This window comes from Panthera tigris, chromosome C2 (assembly GCF_018350195.1).
Source record: "Panthera tigris isolate Pti1 chromosome C2, P.tigris_Pti1_mat1.1, whole genome shotgun sequence".
In the NCBI taxonomy this organism is placed as follows: domain Eukaryota; kingdom Metazoa; phylum Chordata; class Mammalia; order Carnivora; family Felidae; genus Panthera; species Panthera tigris.
The window spans coordinates 73491314-73512454 of NC_056668.1; the positions used below are offsets into that span (position 1 = coordinate 73491314).

Consider the following 21141-nt stretch of genomic DNA (forward strand, 5'->3'; position numbering starts at 1 on the left):
GTCTCTCTTTGTCTCTCAAAAATAAATAAATGTAAAAAAAATTTTTTTTTAAATTAAAAAATAGGATTGTATTACTTGGTTTGGCTGCCTAAATATTGTTTTGAATGTCTTGTACATAGGCTATTCCAATTAAATTGGTCCATAATAGCTTAGAGAATCTTCAAGTGACTCGTTACCATTTTGCAATGAATGGAAAATCATTTTCAGTGATATTGGAACATTTTCAAGACCTTGCTCCTAAGGTTAGTGACTTGGGTTTATGTATGTTTGTGTTCACAAGAATACATTGTGAATAGTATTTTAAAGAAATTCATATTTTTTTCAGTTGATGTTGCATGGCACTGTTTTTGCTCGTATGGCACCTGATCAGAAGACACAATTAATAGAAGCATTGCAAAATGTAGAGTAAGTATTGGTGGTGTTTTATTTTTATGAATTGTAATTTCATTTTCAAACCCAGAAAAGTAACTGATATTTCATGTGTATAGAATTGTCACCTGCAAGATAGGTGATAACTCTAAGTGCCTCTTTACAAGAGGCTCATGTACTCATTTAGCGAAAATAAATATCCACAATTCCTTTTCCAGGTAATATCTTTTAGATAGAGTTCATTTACTCAGCTTCTAGAAGTGACTTTATAGTTTCTGTAAATAATTATGTTTCCAGTTTTAAAGGGAGAAATCTTTGCTGATAACTTTAAAAGTAGGTTACTAAAGACTGTACAGGCCCAAGACCTTTGTTCAAATAATAAACTATTTGCCCAGCTTGTGACAGAAATGGGACAATAACCCAGGTCATTTGACTTGCAAGCTGGTGCTGTTTACAAAAGCAAAATGCCTGTGGTCAGTGTGGTAAAAAGATTCGTCAGTTTCAGTGGGGAGGTCTTGGTCTGTTAGCTGTTCATAATGTATTAGAAAATCCTTTTTTAAAAAAATTTTTTAGTGAAAAAATTTTTAATGTTTGTTTATTTTTGAGAGAAAGAGAGTGTGAGCATAGAAGAGGTAGAGAGAGAGGGAGACACAGAATCTGAAGCAGGCTCCAGGCTCTGAGCTGTCAGCACAGAGCCCGATGCAGGGCTCAAACTCATGAAGTGCGGATCATGACCTGAGCTGAAGTCAGACACTTAACTGACTGAGCCACCCCGGTGCCCCTGAAGAAATATTAAGTTAAATGTTGTTTATTTTAAAAAATTAATCGACATAATTTTTGTTTCTCAGTTACTTTGTTGGAATGTGCGGTGATGGGGCAAATGATTGTGGTGTAAGTATGGTTTTTGTGATTTATAATTCTTTCTCTACCCAAGTCCCATTCACAAAACTTAACTCCTTTTCTTCTTCAAACCATTAGGCTTTGAAGAGGGCACATGGAGGCATTTCGTTATCAGAGCTTGAGGCTTCAGTGGCATCTCCCTTTACCTCCAAAACTCCTAGTATTTCCTGTGTGCCAAACCTTATCAGGTAGCACAAATTGAAAATTTTCCCATTATCTCTTTGTGGCTTGCTCTAATAATATAGAAAAAAATTATAGAAATGAGCATGAATTTGTTGTAATGGTGTATTAGTATATTCTATACCTTAGTTACCAACTGGTTGCTACTTTTCATCTCTTTCAGTTCTGCTTTGGTTTAGTTCTTTTGGTAGAAAAGTGCTTTGTTGTAGCTGTTGAACGTTGCTATTCATCTGTCAAGATATAATTGTGATTTGGAAGAGGAATTCAAAATGCTTTTATTCACATGCCAACATTTGTTTTCATAGGGAAGGCCGTGCTGCTTTAATGACTTCTTTCTGTGTGTTTAAATTTATGGCTTTGTACAGCATTATACAGTACTTCAGTGTTACTCTGCTATATTCTGTGAGTACCAACATTGCTTATAGAGATGCTGCTTAGTGTTAAGGCATTTAAGCTAAAAAATTGAGTATGTATGCGTCTACTAATTATGAAACTTACATAACTAGCATCTGTAAGTTTTCCTTTGGTTTGTTATATTTTGAGTAGCAGATTGAAAATCTCATTGATCTAGAATAGCATTTTCTTTAAGGCTGACAACTGTAGCTAAAGCCTCGTGAATAAAAGATGATTGTCTTCTTTTTTTTGCCTTTAGCTCAGATTGGGCGTCTTTCTTAGAACTCTTCAAAATGTCAAGCTGTGACATATTTCAGAATTGTAGTTAACCTTGCGATACATTTTCAGAAAAGGTCAGAATGACAAAAGATGTTTCAGCAGTAGTTTGTAGGACTTTATGCACTTGGAGAAAAAGTGTAAACAGTGATGTCCATAGGTAATCCACTGGATTTTATAATTGAAGTGAGATCACTTTAGAATTTTCTCAAAATTAACATTAGTGACATGCCAGGGAGTCTTTGTGAAAATATCCCTTCTACCTTGTAGAAAGTATCAGGAGGGATGGTGTTAGATATTAAGGAAGCTTTGAGATACTAATTTTCAAGAATGTTGAATATTGTGAGCAAAAGCTTGTGTTTCCTTTTTGCCAAAAGGTTTAAGATTTATATTGAATGAATTTTTAGGAGATGCCTTTTATATTAATTAATTGAATGTTTGCAAACGTATGTTCAGTGTCACTAATATCAAAGGCAAATGTGTTTTAATTTTTAAGCAAGTCCAAGTGTCATTTTAAAGTTGTCTTTATCGGGGTTGAGGGGGAGTGCATGGAGGGGGGCAACTGAAACCAAGGGAGGAAAATCTAAAGCCAGAGAAAATGGTATAAAAATAATTTCTGAAAACTAATTATGTTTTAAAAATCACTTCTGTAGATCTTAAGTAACCTAGGAGACTTCCAGTTTCTCTTCATTGATCTGGCAATCATTTTGGTAGTGGTATTTACAAGTGAGTATTTTGCTTTACTATCGATTTAAAAGCATATGAAATTCTGATGTAACTCATTAAACTTTGGTAAATTTATATCAATAATTATAATAGTGCATACTTCTTCAGATTCCCTGTAAATATGTTCTTTTACTACTCATTGTTTTCATTTGCCCTATTTTATTGTTCTCTGTCCATGTTTTTCTGAAATATTTGAGAATAAGTTTGTGTTATCATGCCCCTTTGTCTCTGAATATTGTGTATATTGCCGTAAAACAAAGCCATTCTCTGACATAATTAAACATAGTTATGGTGCACCTGGGTGGTTCAGTCAGTTAAGCGTCCAATTTCGACTCAGGTCATGATCTCACAGTTTGTGGGTTCGAGCCCCGCATCAGGTTCCGTGCTGACAGCTCGGAGCCTAGAGCCTGCTTTGGATTCTGTGTCTCCCGTTCTGTCTGTTCCTCGCCTGCTCGTGCTCTGTCTCTCAAAAACTAAACATTAAAAAACAAAACAAAACAAACCATAGTTATAAAGATCAGGAAATTTAACACTCATACAATATTATCTAACCCACAGCCCATAATCAAGTGTTGTCATATATCCAAATAATATCTTTTCTACTTATTTTGTTCCCCTAGTTCTCTAGACCAGGATCTAACCCAGGCTCACAAATTTCATTATCTTTTCTCTTTAGTCTTTTTTTAATCCAGAATATTACATCAGCCCTTTTGTGGGCATCTTGATGTTGACATTTATGAAAGAAGAGAAACCAAATATATGGATGTCTGATGTAGTCTCTTTAGACTTGGGCTATGAATTCTTGGCAGGAACATGGCAGAAGTGATGTTGTATCCTCAGTACAGCATATGAGGAGACACAAGATGTTGGTTTATTCTGGTCTTTGTGATTATATAAAAATAAGTAATGATGTAATGGGATATGACCCATTTAGTCAAATGAATATTCACAAGTTCATATTGGAAATAAATAGGGAGAGAAGGGAAAGCTCTTCCTAAGAGTAAAATGCAAACTAATAAATATAGAAGGAATGATGGGCTTAGACCATGAAAAGACCCTGATCTGATTGATCTGTTAAAACAGCTAATTCTATCCTGTGCATTAGACCAGCATCTCTGGCCTCTACCCCTACGTGCCAGTAACACAGCCACGGTTGTGACAACCAAGAATATCTCCAGACATCGCCAGATGTTCTCAGGGGTCAAAAGCATGTTGGTTGAGAACCACTGGATTAGATCGTCTTTAGTGGATACTAAAACTGGCGAGTGAAAGTTTAATGAGGAACAGGATTTTTACATAGTTTCAATATCTTTTTACAAATTACTTATCAATTATAAAGAGGAATGTTGTGGAGAAACTTGGGGGGCATCACCTTAATAAGTGATCAAAGCCTTTTTTGGTTACGGTTATGTTTATATAGCTTCCAACCTTTGTTAATGTCTTTTTAAGAGGAGAAAATATGTATTATTACTGTAGATTTGCAATTAAAGATTGAGAAATAAATAAATTTTTAGTTGAACATACAAGGATGGTGATTGAGGTTATAGTTTATGTTTAGTATTCTTTTTACCTATACTAGTGTTTCTCTGAATTTCAGTGGGGTAATGTAAAAGTACTCATGAAAAAAATAGTACCCTTTTGAAAAAGCCTAAATTGTTTACTTTTACAGATTACTTAAATCTGTATGACATCTGGATTGGGTTTTGGACAATTTTTATAGTAAAGATTTGTTAGAAATAAATTTAAGTTCCTAAATGAATCTGAGTTTTATTGCAACTAATTTAGATAAAAACTCCTCCTGTTTTTCTTCTCAATATAGTGAGTTTAAATCCTGCCTGGAAGGAACTTGTGGCACAAAGACCACCCTCAGGTCTTATATCTGGGGCCCTTCTCTTCTCCGTTTTGTCTCAGATCATCATCTGCATTGGATTTCAATCTTTGGGGTTTTTTTGGGTCAAGCAGCAATCTTGGTATGAAGTATGGCATCCACAGTCAGAGTAAGTTGGTCAGTCCATTTAAAAAATGTGTGTAAGATATGTGTAACATGTATGCATGTAAAAATAAGTTTTAAAATTTATATAACAGTTCACAGGCAGCTTGATTAAATAGTTAAATTATTTGGCTTATATTTGATTATAAATATTATGGTAACTCCTTTTATCTGTAGAAAGATGGTCAGGCAAGGTCCTCATGGTCACTACCAAGATGAGGATATTGGACCAGTTTCTTAATTTGCTAGTGAACTTTGCTTTCCTTACCTGTAAAGTGAGAAAGTTGAAATTAATCACTAGAGTCTTTCCTAAACCCAGAATGTTTGTGTGTCGAACTTTTCTACCCTAAGTTTAGGAGATAGCATTTTAAAACAAACAATAGAAAAAAACTCGTAAAAAAAGTGCCAAGTGCTTCTCTTACTTATAGGTAGAGTGTTCTGTCAGTGACAAATTATGATAACATTATTTTAATTAATCAAACATGTAAGCCATTCACTAAGGTAATTTTGTAGAATTAAATTTTTAGATGCAAACATTTATTTATAGTTTGCTTATAATGAAAGGAGATTGTCTTTAAAAGTTTCAGGAAACTTGGGGCGCCTGGGTGGCTCAGTCGGTATAGCGTCCAACTTCGGCTCAGGTCATGATCTCGTGGTTTGTGAGTTCAAGTCCCACGTCGGGCTCTGTGCTGACAGCTCGGAGCCTGGAGCCTACTTCAGATTCTCTGTCTCCCCCACTCTCTGCTCCTCCCATGCTCATGCTCTGTCTGTCTCTGTCTCTCAATAATAAATAAATGTTAAAAAAAAAATTTTTTTTTTTAAAGTTTCAGGAAACTTTAAGAAATTTAACATTACTGTTTGCTTATATGTACATATGGACACTGCACATAAAAAGAAATAGATGGAATTGTTCCGGAGTATCTTTCCAGAATTCATTTGTGGCAGATTAACATTTTGTTACTACTTGCCTGTGCTTATGTAGTTAGTGTTTTAGTAATGGGTATTACCTGTGTTTGACTGTCCTGCCCACCTGGGAGTAGAGCTCAAAGAGCACCATACATCGGTGAGAATATTGAGGGTCGTCTAGGTGCCAGGTGCTTTCCTAGGCGTTGACAGTCATCCTTCATTCCTTAACAGTAACCCTGTGATGGCACAGGTGGTATCCACACTTATAGGTCAGGAAATGGGCTCAGAAATAAAGTAATATTTCCTCGATTAAGCCAAAAAATTGGTAGAGCTAAGGTCAGACCTAAGGTCTGTTAACCTTTACTGTGTTAAAGTTACTCTCAAAATTTGATTTTTTAAAAAATTTTACCCCAGTAGAATCCACATACAGTGTTATATTCGTATCATCCTTAAATTTAAACAATGAGTGGGGCTTATTTATTATGACGTTTCTTCTAGTTTTTTAAACTGATTGGAATGTGACTAAAGAGAAGAGACACTTAACGCTGGTGTTGCCTGTTCCATATATTTTACCTTGGTGTTGTTGGAGTTGGATCTCTTCCTCTAAGCACCACCTTATTTCTATTTATGTTATGATAGTGATTGAGGACAGTGAAGGTAAAATGGGTTACTTTTGGGAAGTGAGTATTGTGTTTAGTAATGTAAACATTTTTTGTGTTCTAGTGCTTGTAATACGACGAGAAGCCTGTATTGGAATTCTTCATACTTGGACAATGAAACCAAACCTGATACACATAATATACAAAATTATGAAAATACCACAGTGTTTTTTATCTCCAGTTTTCAGTACCTCATAGTGGCAATTGCCTTTTCAAAAGGAAAACCCTTCAGGCAACCTTGCTACAAGAATTGTAAGTTTGGCATTTGTTGTGATTTCTTTTATCCTGCTTCCTTTCTTTAAAAATAATGTAAGAAGAGTAGAGTTGAAACTGTTCTTTCAATGTGAAATAGGTCTTCATGAATAGAATGAACCTAGTGATTTAGATGTTTACTGTCTTGTTTTGTTCTCATGGGAGCTGCCAGTCTAAAGTTTAAAATTGAAGCCACCCTGTTCTAAACATTCCTGGTTTTCACATCCTATTGCTTCTGGCTCCAGCTTTTATTTTTACAGCGCGTTGCAGACAGAGTTAGAATTAGAAGCAGGAACAGAGGATCTTCAGTTGGAACAGTGGGTATTGCTCTCTGCTGCTGGGCGGTCTGCACAGTGCCAACTGTCTTCCTGTCATTTTTGACACTGGTGCAGACAGTGTTCACCTGCAGTTCTTTCTTTCTGTCACCTCTGCATCCACTGCCGAAAGGGCCAGGAGAAGGGAGTCTTGTGCCAATGTCAAACTTGTCTACCTATGGCAGTAGGAGATAGCATTTTGATTAATCAAAATCGGAGCTTATAGGGAAAAACATCAATTGCCAATTTTTTTTAAAAATTGAGAATATACTAATATCTGGGACAACTTAATTTTTTTCATATAAAACTTCAGATATTTGCAATATTATAGAATGAATAGTAGTTATTCTTTGTTGTAGATGTAAAGAAATGCTGTGTTCTACTTGGCAAACTGGTCACAGATTTCGGTAAATTATACCTGTCACGTTAGTTTACAGCGCATTTTCACATTATTTTATTCTTCTACCCTATGTGGTTTGTAGGTCAAGTTTTATTGCTTCATACATTTGGACAGGTTAAGATGATTCAAGTATCAATATTGTCATCTGTTTTTACTTTTTTTTTTTTTTCCACAAAAACTGATATTATCTAATAAGTAGAAAGTATATTACTGAGACCATATTGGAAGCATGCTTTGGGACAAAAAGCCTTCCATAGAAGGTCAATCACTTCTTCTAAGAGGACTTTGTAACTAAAGTTAGCTTTAGTTGAGGTGAACTTAGTGAAAGTTGATGTATGTGTTTTAGTTTTAGTTCCATATTTTTAAATTTCAAGGAAATATTTAGCATGCCCAAGGTTAGCTGAAACATCTGTCAGAGAATAATGCCTCCCCCCCCCCTTTTTTTAATTAAGAAAACTGGTGTTCAGACTGTTTGGTAAGCAAGACAGCTGTGTCAGGAAAGTTAATTTTAGAGGTCTGAGAAAATCCACCATATCCATGCTTCTCCAATTAAAAAAAAGATTGTTTTCCTATTTTAAACGCATCTTTTGTGTTATTTGGAAAACTTCAAAAAACTTAAAGGCTTTGTATTCCCATTTAATTTTGTATTAAGATATTTTATATTCCAATTTAATTTCAAATTCACGTGAATAAAAAATAATCCCAATTGTTGATCACTGGCCTATTTTTGTTAGAACATGTATTAAAAATTGTGGTTTGGCAGAAATATAGCCACAAAACTTTTGTCCTTAATATAAGCAGTTTGTGCATGTCTGTCAGTGGATAAACAGAAGTGCATGCTATCTTAAAACATGCCTGCTAGGAAATAAAATAGGAACACTAAAGTCAACATATACATATTTTGCTAATTTTCACATCTTGTCTCCCTGTCATTGGAGTCTCCTAATCTTGGAGTTACTGATGAATAAAGAAAGAAAAGTAGAAAATAGAAGTGACAGAAATAAAGTCTAACTTTATAAAGGAATATATAACGTAAAGTATAAATATAGTTGAAATGAATGGAGAAAAGGTTAAGGCTTTACTAGAGTTGACATTAGCTTTTCACTTTTTACTGTAGAATAGACAGTTAACAGTTCTTTGCCAGGACTTGCTAGTTGCTGTTCTCTGTATCTAAATAATAAAATGTATGAAACCTATCTTGAGATTACTGTTTTTAAAAATTAATATCTGTCTTAGGCATTTAAGGCAGTCTCTTCAGAGTTGGGTTTTTTTTTGGGTTTTTTTTGGTTTTTTTTTTTGTTTTGTTCTCTTCTACTGGTTGGATTCTAAATAAAACCAAATTTCAGTCTGTGGTGACCCATTTTCAACTTTAGCTTAGCCCACTTATATTTTCTCCTTTGACCATGCTATCATTTCGAGGGCCATGATGATACAGACTTAATTCTTACACTCTCATTTAACTAGATGTGATTTCTTGGGATTTGGCTTCAGTTTTTGCTCCGGTTTCTTGACCCTTATAACTCCTGCTTGTGACATCCAAGTCCTTTCTCAGTCTGTGAAGACATCACTACTGAACTGCCAGGATCTCTCTTCCTCAGGGTATATGCATTTTTTCCTGTTCATCTGCCAGGCCTGAATTGGTTGGAGCAGATACTTAGAGGCCCTGCAGGATAAGCTGGCCTTTCAAAGATAAGAAACTGAATAAGAAAGGGCGAGGGGGTGGGGGGAGAGGAGGGAGAATTAGGAATAAAAAGACTTGAAATTTGTGGTTGTGGGTCAGAAGATCCCAGTTCATATTTTTTGAGGAAGGAACAGCTAGAGAAGTATATATCAGAGTCGTAAACAAGTTTGTAGGCTAAATACCTATGTAAGGGTTTATTTTTGAGTCACCATACCAAGGGGAATATAAAAGAAATCCTTCTGGTGCTTGATTTTGTTGCCACATTCCATCAAAATGGTCTGGTATCATCAAGAACAAATCTGTGATGCCCTAAGCTGGGACATATTTAATAACTTTAATTTACTTATTGCTTTGCCTTTTAAGGACTAAGTCTGTTCTTTCCTATGGTATCCTCATCATGTTAGTTAAAATACCTTGACTCCAAAGGACTTGTTCCCTGTTCACACAGCTTTGTGGTAGAATCTAAATCTTTAACTTACGGAACATTGTTCCCTGATCTCCAGTTACCACCAACACAGAATTTGTTTTGATTGCTGTCTTCTGGTGAAGAGCATTACTTGTACTTCAGTAGCAATGCCGGCAGAGTCCCGGAGCAGAGAGCACAGTTTACTAGAAACTCTGTACCTCTCAAAAACGAATACCTGATTTTCTCGTTCTTGGTTTCCCTATTGATCTTTCCATTGCGGTGGTTATATACATCTGCCAACCATGCACCTCCCCGTCACATTTCTTTGAATAGTGCCTCTTTTTCTCCCCTGGCTAAACAGAGGAGAGGTTCAACTGCTCATTTTCTGCTTCACATGGAAAATCTTGGCAGATTTTTAGAGGTGTGATCAAAGGTGTGTCTTTCTAGGAGAAAGACAGGAACGTTTGAGAAACACTGTTGAGGTAGATGTAAGACATTTGTGAGCCTGAGTAAAGGAAAACAAAAAAAAATTTTTTTTTTCTGGCAACATGTCAGGAAGTAGATTGCAAATCTGTTTTGCTTATGGCTGTAAAAATGCATTCGAATTTGGAAAACATTCAATATGAGCTATTACTATTTTGAACCAGCTTTCTTTTCTGTCTCCATATCTCTCTGGCATTTGTATTCTGACCATTTCTTGTCCTTTTTCTGAATTTGTCTTTTGTGTGCTTCTGTACTTGAAATTAGTACTGTCCAAACACTTTAACTGACCACAGTAACTGTTTGAGTGACTGTGCAACTTATATATTACTTTAGTTACTATGTTTATTGAATAGAATGTTATAGTTCCTGTTTATAGCTTAGTAGTATGTTTTAAAAATAAAGATCTAGAAAAAAATTTTTTTTTTAATCTAGCATGGACCCAAATTTTTCAGCCTGTTGGTCAGTGACTTATAATAAAAAAAGTGTCCCCACTTTGACATGAATGTTAATAAAACTTCCAGCCCAAGTTGTTAGAACAGTAAATCTAGATATTAATACATGCAAACAATAAATACATATATATAGAACATAATGTTATTTCTACAAAACAATAAATATTGGCTTATAGTTTTGAACTGACATATTAACAGTGTTTGTAAATGGCTCCCACATTTAAAAATAGTATGAGATTCCTCATTTAAAGTCCATAAAATAGGATATTAACTTCTTTACCCAATCTGAAGGCTTCGTGATAAAATTTTGGTTTTACATGGTGTTAGTAAAATTTGAGTTTCAAGATGACCTCAAATAAGAACTTGTAAGTAAATATCCAAACCAAAGAAACAAGGGGAAAAAGTTGGGGGGGGGGGGGTAGCAATATAATGGGGAAAGTTCTGAGCCTTAAGGCTCATTATATGAGAGTATGTTTGTATATTTGCAGGTGTATGCATGTATGTACACGGTTAACAAAATGACCACAAGCAGGGAGTTTTATTTTGGAGTTAGGAAAGTAATGCAAAGTACTCTGAGACTGAATTTACCACTCCTAGCTACTGCAGCAAGTGGATTAACCCACATTTAAAATAGTAGATACTCAGTTTCTGGGTTTTAGCGTACATTTTCTGTAGAAATATTTCATGGAGGAAGTCATTAAGAAAGTGGGATACACTTAACAGAAATATACTTACAGTCAAATTAGAATGTCTCCATTTAGGATTATAACATACTTAATACTGGGAATAAATGTTATTCAGTATTTTTATATTCAACAATAATTATTACATACATGTTTTAAATGATAATTTCATTTTGCTCTACATAATCTAGTCTCCTATCTGTGAATTATATATTGACTTGATTATCTTATAAATTAGCTGTCTATCTAGGAGAACTACAAAATGTCTCCTATTTTTATAAATGCTGATTATTTCTATGTCACATAATGAATCCTTTGGGCCTGAATGTTGTGCCATACTCTAGGAAATAACATAAAACACACATTTTATGTACTTCATCAACCTAAATAGATGTATCCAAAACCAAATTTAGGATTGCCAGTATACCAGTTGTTATTATATGCTTTTTTATTTAAAGGAACTTCTAATTTAATTGTTTTACTTTCTTTTTCAGATTTTTTTGTTGTGTCTGTGATTATTTTGTATGTTTTCATATTACTCATCATGTTGCATCCAGTTGCCTCTATTGACCAGGTTCTTCAGGTAAGGGTTCAGCACATCAATTACTACTGGTTGTCTGAGGGTGATAATATCTAGGATAGCAGTAGTAAGACAGTAATAGAAGATGACACACTAATAGTTCATGAAAGTTACACAGCCAAATAGGACTTCTGGATGTTTGCTAGGGCTTATGATCTACCCCCTCCTTTGTTCTCGGGTTACTGGGGACAGAGACTCAACTCTGAAGGTCTTCCCCCCCGCCCCAGGATCTCTTCTTTCTGAATTTTCTAAAATGCAGTTAAAGTGACCCAAAAATACCCTAGAAAGAATAAAGAACATAATTGGAACATCAGCTTTTATTGCTCTACGTGTTATTTTATGTTTCTTTCCTGTTCCTTCAGTCTTTGCTTCTGGTTCCATTTCCCTGTCTACAAACAAATGTTGCTTGGTCTTTAAAAATAAAAAAACTTTGACCCTGTTATTTGATGTGTCCCTTATCGATCCACTTCTTGAGTAGTCTATACCTACTGCCTCTTCTTCACTGTCCACTGAGTTCTTTTTTTCATTAAAAACTTTATGAATGCTGAAATACCTGTTTTATATAGAAGAAAATGCACACCTATTTAAGTTGTTAAGCGTAATAGTAATAAAATAACACCCACGAGTTCATCATCCAACCTAAAAAGGTAACACTACCAGCATCAGTAAGGCACTATCATGTATCTTTTTCCAAACATTCTGAGGGAACCACTATTCTAATTTTTTGTCTCATTGGCTTGCTTTTCATTATACAATTACCATACTGTATGAAGCCATAGAAGTTTTGCTTGCTTTTGACCTATATGACAATGTTATCTTACTATTTGTATTTTTCTGTGACTTGCTTTTTCCCATTAGCATTATTTTTAAGAGGCATCCATGTTGATACATGCATTTCATTTTCACTACTATATAGAATTCCATTGTAGGAATATATTTTCATGCATTTCTCCATTCTCCATTGGCAAATAATTAGGTTGTTTGTAGTCTTTTCCTGTGTTAACAGTGCCAGTATGAACGTGCAGTACAGGTCCCGTAGTGTATGGGAGTGAGTGTTGACATACCACAGAGTGGGAATGGAGTGGTTTATCCCAGGTACAAGCAGCTGTGTTATTCAACTTGGAAAAGATTGACGATTTATAGTCCTTACCAGCAGTGTATGAGTGTCTGTTTCCCCACATGCTTCATGGAGGGATTTAGATAAGCACTTTAAGCAAAAGAAGAAAACAAAAACCACTTATGTTTCTCCCGCCACATGTGTCTTTCTGCTGCTTCACTTCTGTCTTCTTAAGTTCAGTGGACTTGTCCTTTTAATTATTTTGTTCCCAACCTTACTTGACTCTTCAGCAGTATTTGAAAAGTTAGCCATGTGATTATTCTTGAGACTCCCTCTACAGTTTTGTGATGCTGTGCCCCCTTCTGATTTTTTCCTACCCTTATGACTAGTTCTCATTCTCTGTGATGGATTCAGACTCTTCCTGTTCCTTAAACGTTAGTGTTCCACACGTTCTTGTTCTTCTCGCTCGTGTTACTCTGTACATTTGGGTGAGCTGCTCTATAGTGCCAGCTTCACCCATGGTGCCATCTGTGTTGGTCTAGCTGTCACAACTGAGCCTTAGGATTGAATATGCACTGACATACTGAATATTATATGCGTGGTTCACCCATCAATTCTCTGATTCAGCATTTTTATAACTAAGCTTATCATCATATTCTTCCTCAACCCTGCTTTGTCTTGGTTTTTTTAGTACCACCATTTATCCAAGTCAGAAGTGTGTATATGTGTCCTTGTCTTCTCCTTTTCTTTTTAAAGCCAGTCTTTTCCTAGATTCTCTCCATTTTCTTACTTGGAATCTTTTAGCTTTAATCCATCCCATTTGCCACCTAAAAAGAAACCGTTGTTTCCTCTATTCACAAAACTTCTGACACCAGTTGTGTGGGGGTTTTTCCCACACTCGTCTCCAACTCTGGACTCCAACTCAGTATCTTACAGTTCAGTTCTGGCACTACCTGGAATTAGCCAGACCCTACAGGTTAAGGGCTGTGTCCCACAAGAGTGCTCCCCAACAAATTGCAAGTCCCAAGTCATCACCTGTACTTCTGACTAATTAGCTATGAACCAGAGTTCCCAGAACCCACTTCTCAGGTTTGAGAATTTGCTGTAAAACTCAGGGAAACACTTATGTTTATTGGTTTATAATAAAGATTATAATAAAGGTACAAATGTACAACCTGGTTAAAAGGCAGATAGGCCGAGGTCTAGAAAGGCCTCGAGCATAAGAGCTTCTGTTCCTGTGGAGTTGGGGCTGCACCACCCTCCCAGCACATGCATGTGTTGACCGAACCAGAAGCTCTCCAAACCCTGAAGTTGAGGGACATTTTTTTTAAATGGAGGCTTCATTATGTAGTCATTGTCTATTATTAACTCAATCTCTAGTCCCTCTCCCTTCTGTGGAGGATGGGAGAGCGGGGCTGAAAGTTCTGAGCTTCTAATCATGGCTTAGTCTTTCTGATGACCAACCCCCACCCTCAAGCTATCCAGAGCCCACCAAGAGTAGCCTCATTAGAATAAAAAACATGATACCAGGATATTCCAGGAGATTTAGAAGCTCTGGGTAAGATATTTCTATTGCCAACATCACTTGGGAAATTAAAAGAGTTTTAAAAGCTCTGTGTTACACAGAAACCACATATATATTTCTTATTTTGTGGCCCCATCACTAGTTTCAGCTTCCATCATCTCTTGCCTTGATCACTATAGCAGTCTCCACCCCTGAAATCTTTCTTGCTGGAGTCATAGGGGGTTTTTCTAAAACCTCTTAGATCGTATCAACTCCACAGCACCTAGCATAGTATCTTAGGTGCTCAGTAAATATTTGCTAGTTGACTAAAAGGTGAATGCATGAATGGAATTTTTTTTCTTTTTCTTTTTTAGACCTTAGAAATTAAACATAGATTTTAAAGTGAAAACGTAGACTGTTTGTTAAATTGATTTGGATAGTCCTTTTATGAATTTGTCTTTATATCAATATGTAGAGTTTTGAATGATACTTCATTATTAGATTGGTATCTGCCTCATTGTTTAAAGACAAGACTTTACTTTAAAAATAGGGACTTGTAAGAAGTTCATGAACCAGTAGAAAGTATGGGCTTTTGAGTCTTAGTGATTAGGATTTGACTCTAAGCTCAGCCGCTTTACTGTATTCTTTTAACCTTGAGTTACACTTTTGTCATCGGAAAAGTGGATATACCTTGTGGCATTGTTAAGGATAGAGTAGATAATGTATGTGAAGGTACTTGGTATATAATAGGAATTCGGTAAATGTAGAAATTATTATATAATGCAGTAATGTTAATTGCGTACTACAATTTTAACTTAAAAATTTTTGTCTTACAGATAGTGTGTGTACCATATCAGTGGCGTATAACTATGCTTATGATTGTTCTTGTCAATGCCCTTGTATCTATCATGGTGGAGGTAAGCACTTCAGATGATCAAATGACTATGTTGCTGTTTTGGGATTCTTGGTGATTTAATACTCCTGGAGGAAGAGGACAGGTGGCAGCATGGAAATCTACCAAGAATCTCAGTTTCATTTTAGTTAAAATCATTTAGCTTTTTCTTCTTGACCTTTTCCATGAACTGAATGTAGTCCTGTTAAGGGATATAACTTAGCTGCACTCATACAGATAGGAGAAAGTAACCAGTGAGATAGCAAAAAGCAGTGATCTTTAGAAGGGAGAGAAGATTGGTGCTCATAGTAAACCAGTGATCATGAAATCACAGTGGGCATGTACCACCAGTGACCTGCGATATACAGTAAAATCTCCCATTGAAGGAAAGAAAGGAGGGAGGGGCTTTCTCCATGAATTGTAGTGAATTTTAATAACAGTTTATCAAAAGTATAAAATAACGACCACTGTGAACTTACCAGCACTGATTGCTGGAACTTCGTACTTGGTAGTTACTTCTAAGTTTCCTCTAGAGGTCTTAAGTCCTCTTTGATCCATTGTATATTTTATAGTTACTCTCCTAGTAGGATTGCCTTTAATTTGGCTTCTATAAAGGGAGCGAGTAAGTTCTCATTTGCTCTTTTTAATAAGATTTTGTCTGTTCTCAGAACTACTATTCTAATTCACTCCTCTAGTAGCAATAGGTGAAATGGAAGAAGGAGATGCAGTTGTGATTTTTAAGTTAAGGGCTTGTTTATGAGGCAGGCTTTTGAACTAAAATTAGGTAATTTGTGGGGAACTGTGTGTGCCTTGGTGATAATTGTTCTCAACTTGGAAATTATGTTTAATTTGTTATCTTTCTAAAAGATGACTTGGTATTTAAATTTGGGCCATAGTGGGCAGCATGGATATTATGGTACTGATCTTTTTAAATTGCCCAGTGAAAATGATTTTCTCTGTTTTATGGACACCAGAAAGTATATCCAAGATACTATATTTTAAAAGCTTTCCTTTTTCTATAGAAGTTTATCTGTTCATATAAATGTTATTTAAAATAAAATAAAAAAAAATTTTTAAGGGAATCCTCTCATAATTTCTCTTAATTTATTATTCTTGCTCACCGTCAAGAATTATTTATGTTGGACTCTGATGAAGTCATACACATTTATACATATTATGTTTAACTCAGTGAAAATAATTCATTGTTAACTCAGATTATAACCATTATTTTAATATGGGAAAGGCCTGAGGATTCAAATAAAAGCCATATTTTGTGGGAAGTTTAGAGGTCCCATTTTATCAAGAATTTTATGATGATTTATATTTGTTACAAAAGTTCTGTTGTGTAAAACAAAAAAGTTCTATTATACTTTATCCTTTTTCAATATTAACTGAAATTGTATGAAAACCAAGTCATGTTTTTCACTAATGATGCAGCGTTGTGTGAGCCTTTTAAAAATGTGCGCATTAATAAAGAATGACTTAGTCATTTTTAATTCTTAACTCACTGGAATATCTCTCAGAACTTCTTCCTTGACATGGTCCTTTGGAAAGTTGTGTTCAATCGAGACAAACAAGGAGAATACCGCTTCACCACCACACAGCCGCCACAGGTTGGAAATCAGCACTTGCTCTCCATTCTTCACGTGTATCTAGGCTCCTTTAGTTGTGTGCTCTGCCTTCTGTAGGGTGGTATTCTGTTGTGTGTCACCTCCACCTTTCCCCTGCGCCTGGCATTCCATTTCCTGTAAGGAGTCCTAGAAAATTCTTGGCAAACGTTTGTTACAGGCTTTTCAGGACTTCAGGAATTTCATAAGTCTCTTTTCCATTCCAATCCTTATCTTCTCTGTGTCTGAAGATCTTTTTCTCAGTAGTGAGAGTTCATTTTTCCATTTCTCTCTGGCTTACATGTTTACAGTTTTCATGAGTCCCATTAGAAGCTAAATGAGATTCATGTAAACAAAGTTATGAAATGGGAATTGTTCATGAATCAGAGTCCAGAGAACAAAATTTTGAGGAATTATTTCTGATTGCTTGTCAGCAGTTACTGTGCCTTAATTTTGGGCAGCTCTTTGGCTTTTCCAGACGTATGTCTCTCTTCATTCAGAAAAAATCTCAGAGAGACTGTGCAGATCTTTATATAAACCATTGCTTAGGACTTTTGAGTTTTTAGATCCATTAAGCAGCTTACTATTTGAAAGATACACAAGCTCCATGGTAAAAAGAGAAGAGAAAGAGATGAATAAAACCCATTTCCTAGTGTTTGGATGCTGTAGTCATATACTGTAACCTCTAGTCATGTAGTATATGACTAATACACATGTATGTACTTCTACAACACATAAGGAAACATATAAGGTCCGTCTTAGTTTTTTTAAACTGGTAACCGTCGAATCAGCTCTGATCCACTTGTTTAGCTGTAGAGAACTTGACAATACAGTGTCTCCTTGCCTCATGATCTGACCCATTGCTGTTTGTAGGTGCGTGATGGGCTTTTTACATATGCCAAGTCCTAAATCTTCTGCTCATCCTCAGCCAAGAGGAAAGCTGTCAGAGTTCAAGAGGATTCCCTGGCATTTCTGAGTTGGGTCACTCACTTATTTTTAGCCTTCTTTTACCTAAGTAGCAACTTCCTGAACTTTATTTTGGTAGTTTAGTAGGCTCGATGCCCAGAGTAATATCACAGATTGCTTTCTTTTTAAGAGGTCCTGTGGAGTGCCATTTCCTTTTTTAATGCTTTATGACGAAGAGTGAAAGTTTGGTACTAATGGCATGCGTCTGGCTTCACCTTTAGTTCCTTTTTCTCAAAACAGTATAGTGATATGGCTAGAACTGTATCAGGGCTCACATCCATTAGCGAAATCTCCTCTGTGTCTGAGTTTTTTTTTCCTTTGGGTTACCTCACTACATTACTTCAAGGGGTGGATTTCGGCTCCTATCATCAGTCCTCATATGACATGTTTGCATTGGCAAGGCCCAGGCCAAGGAAAACATTTACATTGAGTTTTCAGCTCTCACTGTTGATCCAGAAAATGCAGGGGTGCCTGGCTGGCTCAGTTGGTGGAGCGTGCGACTCTTGATCTCAGGGTCATGAGTTCAAGCCCCACATTGGGTGTAGAGGTTACTTTAAAAAAATAAATAAAATTTTTAAATAAGAAATGCAGATTCTGAGGAGGCATTATATATCCCTATTTAGTCAAAAGTGGGGGGTCATAAGCCTCCTTTAAAATATTTGAATTGGACATTTCTCCTCACTTTTCAAACAAAATTAAATGAGAGACAATTCTATTATTTGCTAAGTCTCTGTTTCCTAGAAATTTGTTAGTATCTGTCCTCCTTATTTTATTTTATTTTTTTTTAATGAATTTTTAAAATGTTTATTTATTTTGAGAGAGACAGAGTGTGAGCAGGAGAGGGGCAGAGAGAGAGAGAGGGAGACACAGAATCCGAAGCAGGCTCCAGGCTCTGAGCTGTCAGCACAGAGCCCGATGTGGGGCTTGAACTCACCGTGAGATCATGACCTGAGCCGAAGTCGGATACTTAACTGACTGAGCCACCCAGGGGCCCCTCCTCCTTATTTTAAAAGTCTGTGTCTCTCATGTGGCTTCCTATCTCTGAAGTGTTCAGAGGAGAGAGTGAAGGCAGAAAGTGGTCTAGAATAGACAAGTCCAGCATCCCCTGTGTGTTTGCCACCTTGTTCTGAGAATCACTGAGCAGACAACAATTTTAGTCTTCAGTTTCTGTGATTGTGATTAAGAAAGCATTTTTAAAATTGCTGGCTTTAGAAAAGAGTTCTTATAATGTGTTAGCACAGAATGATACACTTTCATCTTCTGACACTTTCAGAATGTGTAATGTGGCTTCACTGTTCATATTTGTGACCCTTCAAGAACCAGTCAGCTAGTTATATTGATTGAGACCACTCTGTTGCTCGCCACCCCCCGTCCCCAGACATTTGATGGTGTCTGGAGACATTTTTGGTTATCACAATTGGAGGGGAAGAGGGGTTGCTACTGGCATGTAGTGGGCAGAGGCCAAGGATGCTGCTAAATGAACATCCTATGGTAGTACGCAGGACAAACCCCTCCCAACAGAGAATTTTTAGTCCAAGATGTCACTGGTGTCAAGGTTGAAGGTGAAAAGAGACTAGAGGTGAGAGTGGCCTGCTGCATCAGGGACTTCTGTGGCTGCCGTAATTCTCCTGTGCCACAAACTGTTGTTCGTGCCTGCCTGCTCTGTGCTCTTTTCTACCAAGAATCACAGGAGATCTTCTCAGACTGCAAGTCCCAACTGTCTATATTATTTCTGGGGGATGAAAAGCCCTATTTCTTCTTTGTCTTCCTAACCATATAGACCCATATAGGTTGAAAGTTTCAAAACCAGAGGCCCTGGACTAGGCTCCGGGTCTTAGACAGTTGGATTGGGAAGTCAAGAGCCTCATCTGGAAATCTCTGATAACCTTTTCTAAAATACCTGATAATCTGTAAGGTACTGTGCAACACCTCCAGGATCCTCCCAAAATCTTAAGGTATTTCTCACTTCACTATATACGTAAAGAAGCAATATTCAGTCAACTTGCCATGGTTAAGCCATCTACTGAGTGACAGAGTTGGGCGTTGAAACCAGGGTTTCTGATTTTAAGAAGAGTTTTCTATAGAGCTTTACCCTGTTTGGGAAGATCTGTGCAGCACATTCTCTTGCTAAGAAGCATTGGTGCATATCCCACGTCTGGTAAACTGAGGCCACTTAGTGGTAGATGTGGAACTAGGATTACATCATCATGTAGTTTGATCCCGCCTGAGGATTTGTGCCTGATTGTTTTCCTTTTGCGGGGGAAAGCAAGTATTAGTTGTAGTCCTTATGCCACTGAAACATTGTTTGAGCTTACTTAGATAGAATGCTAATTCTGGTTGTCTTTATTTTTATATTCGGGATTGGTATGGAAGAAGACTATTATGAAAACCACAGTATCATTACAGCATTTTTCCCACAAGCATGGCTTTATTCCTTTACATGCTACTCATGAAAACATTTTGTAAAAGACACTGCTGAAAGTAAACTGGCATTGGGGTTCTAGAACCAACAGCTTGGAATGGTCTAAGAAGCAGGAGAATTTTAGCTGTAGATCTTTTTGCAAGTTCCTTGTGGTTTCTCTGTTGGACTGTGGCAGCTTCTTTCCCATCCTTGAGGGATACACTTGGTTGTTTAACCACTCCTTCCAGTTGCTATGGCTACTGTGTTCTCCTGCTTCAGGGACTTATGCCTAGGTGTTTGGGGAGACCCGAGTGCTCATTCTGAGCCCTGTGCTGCTCCACATCTGCCTTCTTGGTGCACAGAGCTGCTTTCTCTTCTTGCTGCCATCATCTCTCCCTTGGTTCATTTCTCATTCTAGCATGCCTGTAGCACCTGTTATTTTCTCTACCAGTGAATTCTGTTGTATTTGAGGATGCATGTGGTATGTTTGTTTCAACTAACAAACCTGTGCTTGCCTATAGTGTACTTCATGCGTATGATATTTGGGGGAGGGGAGGGTACAGGAACAAAATGTTTCCAATTTAAGCAGAAGGGGGATCCCCTAGTGTTTCTTGTGACTTAATTTATTTTTTCTAAATTATAACAAGCGTACTTGTTTTTAATAAGGAAATAGGATTTTTTAAAAAAATATTCACCTTAATGTGGAAGGAGTTCTATTTAATTGTGATTCTATTTGCAATGAAATTTGTTTTAATTTTATTGCTTGCCACACTTTCTACAGGTAGGAAACAGTGGATATAGGTATATATGTGTCTATTTGTGTGTAGTGTATGTGTGTGTGTGTCTCTTAAATTTGGAGACCCTGGGCTATGATTTTCCTTAACTCAGCGTGCTATGCTTGCCACATTGCCCTTTAACCTGGATGGCTCATCTGGACAGACAAGGCCTATCTTTTCTTGCTTTTTTTTTTTTTAGTCTTTTCTTGTGGTCCTTTAACAGTGCTGTAGGCTGTAAAATAAAAAGTGACAGCTTTTGGATTGATTTAGGAACAATGATCTTTCCTA

The 21141-nt window shown here is 36.6% G+C and overlaps 1 protein-coding gene across 7 annotated transcripts in view; it reads left to right on the forward strand.

Moving 5' to 3' along the window:
• ATP13A3 (ATPase 13A3) overlaps positions 1-21141 on the forward strand; it is an 88205-nt gene that overhangs the window by 61437 nt on the left and 5627 nt on the right. For 5 of the 7 annotated variants that reach the window (XM_042998747.1, XM_042998750.1, XM_015541500.2 and 2 more), the window contains 11 exons: positions 120-242; positions 326-405; positions 1218-1260; positions 1348-1457; positions 1755-1851; positions 2772-2844; positions 4664-4841; positions 6464-6651; positions 11565-11653; positions 15048-15128; positions 16627-16716. In XM_042998747.1, coding sequence (XP_042854681.1) covers positions 120-242; positions 326-405; positions 1218-1260; positions 1348-1457; positions 1755-1851; positions 2772-2844; positions 4664-4841; positions 6464-6651; positions 11565-11653; positions 15048-15128; positions 16627-16716 — 1152 coding nt within the window. Of the gene's footprint in view, positions 1-119; positions 243-325; positions 406-1217; positions 1261-1347; positions 1458-1754; positions 1852-2771; positions 2845-4663; positions 4842-6463; positions 6652-11564; positions 11654-15047; positions 15129-16626; positions 16717-21141 lie in introns of those variants that run through there. The other 2 variants (XM_042998749.1, XR_006222121.1) reach the window with 2 other exon arrangements.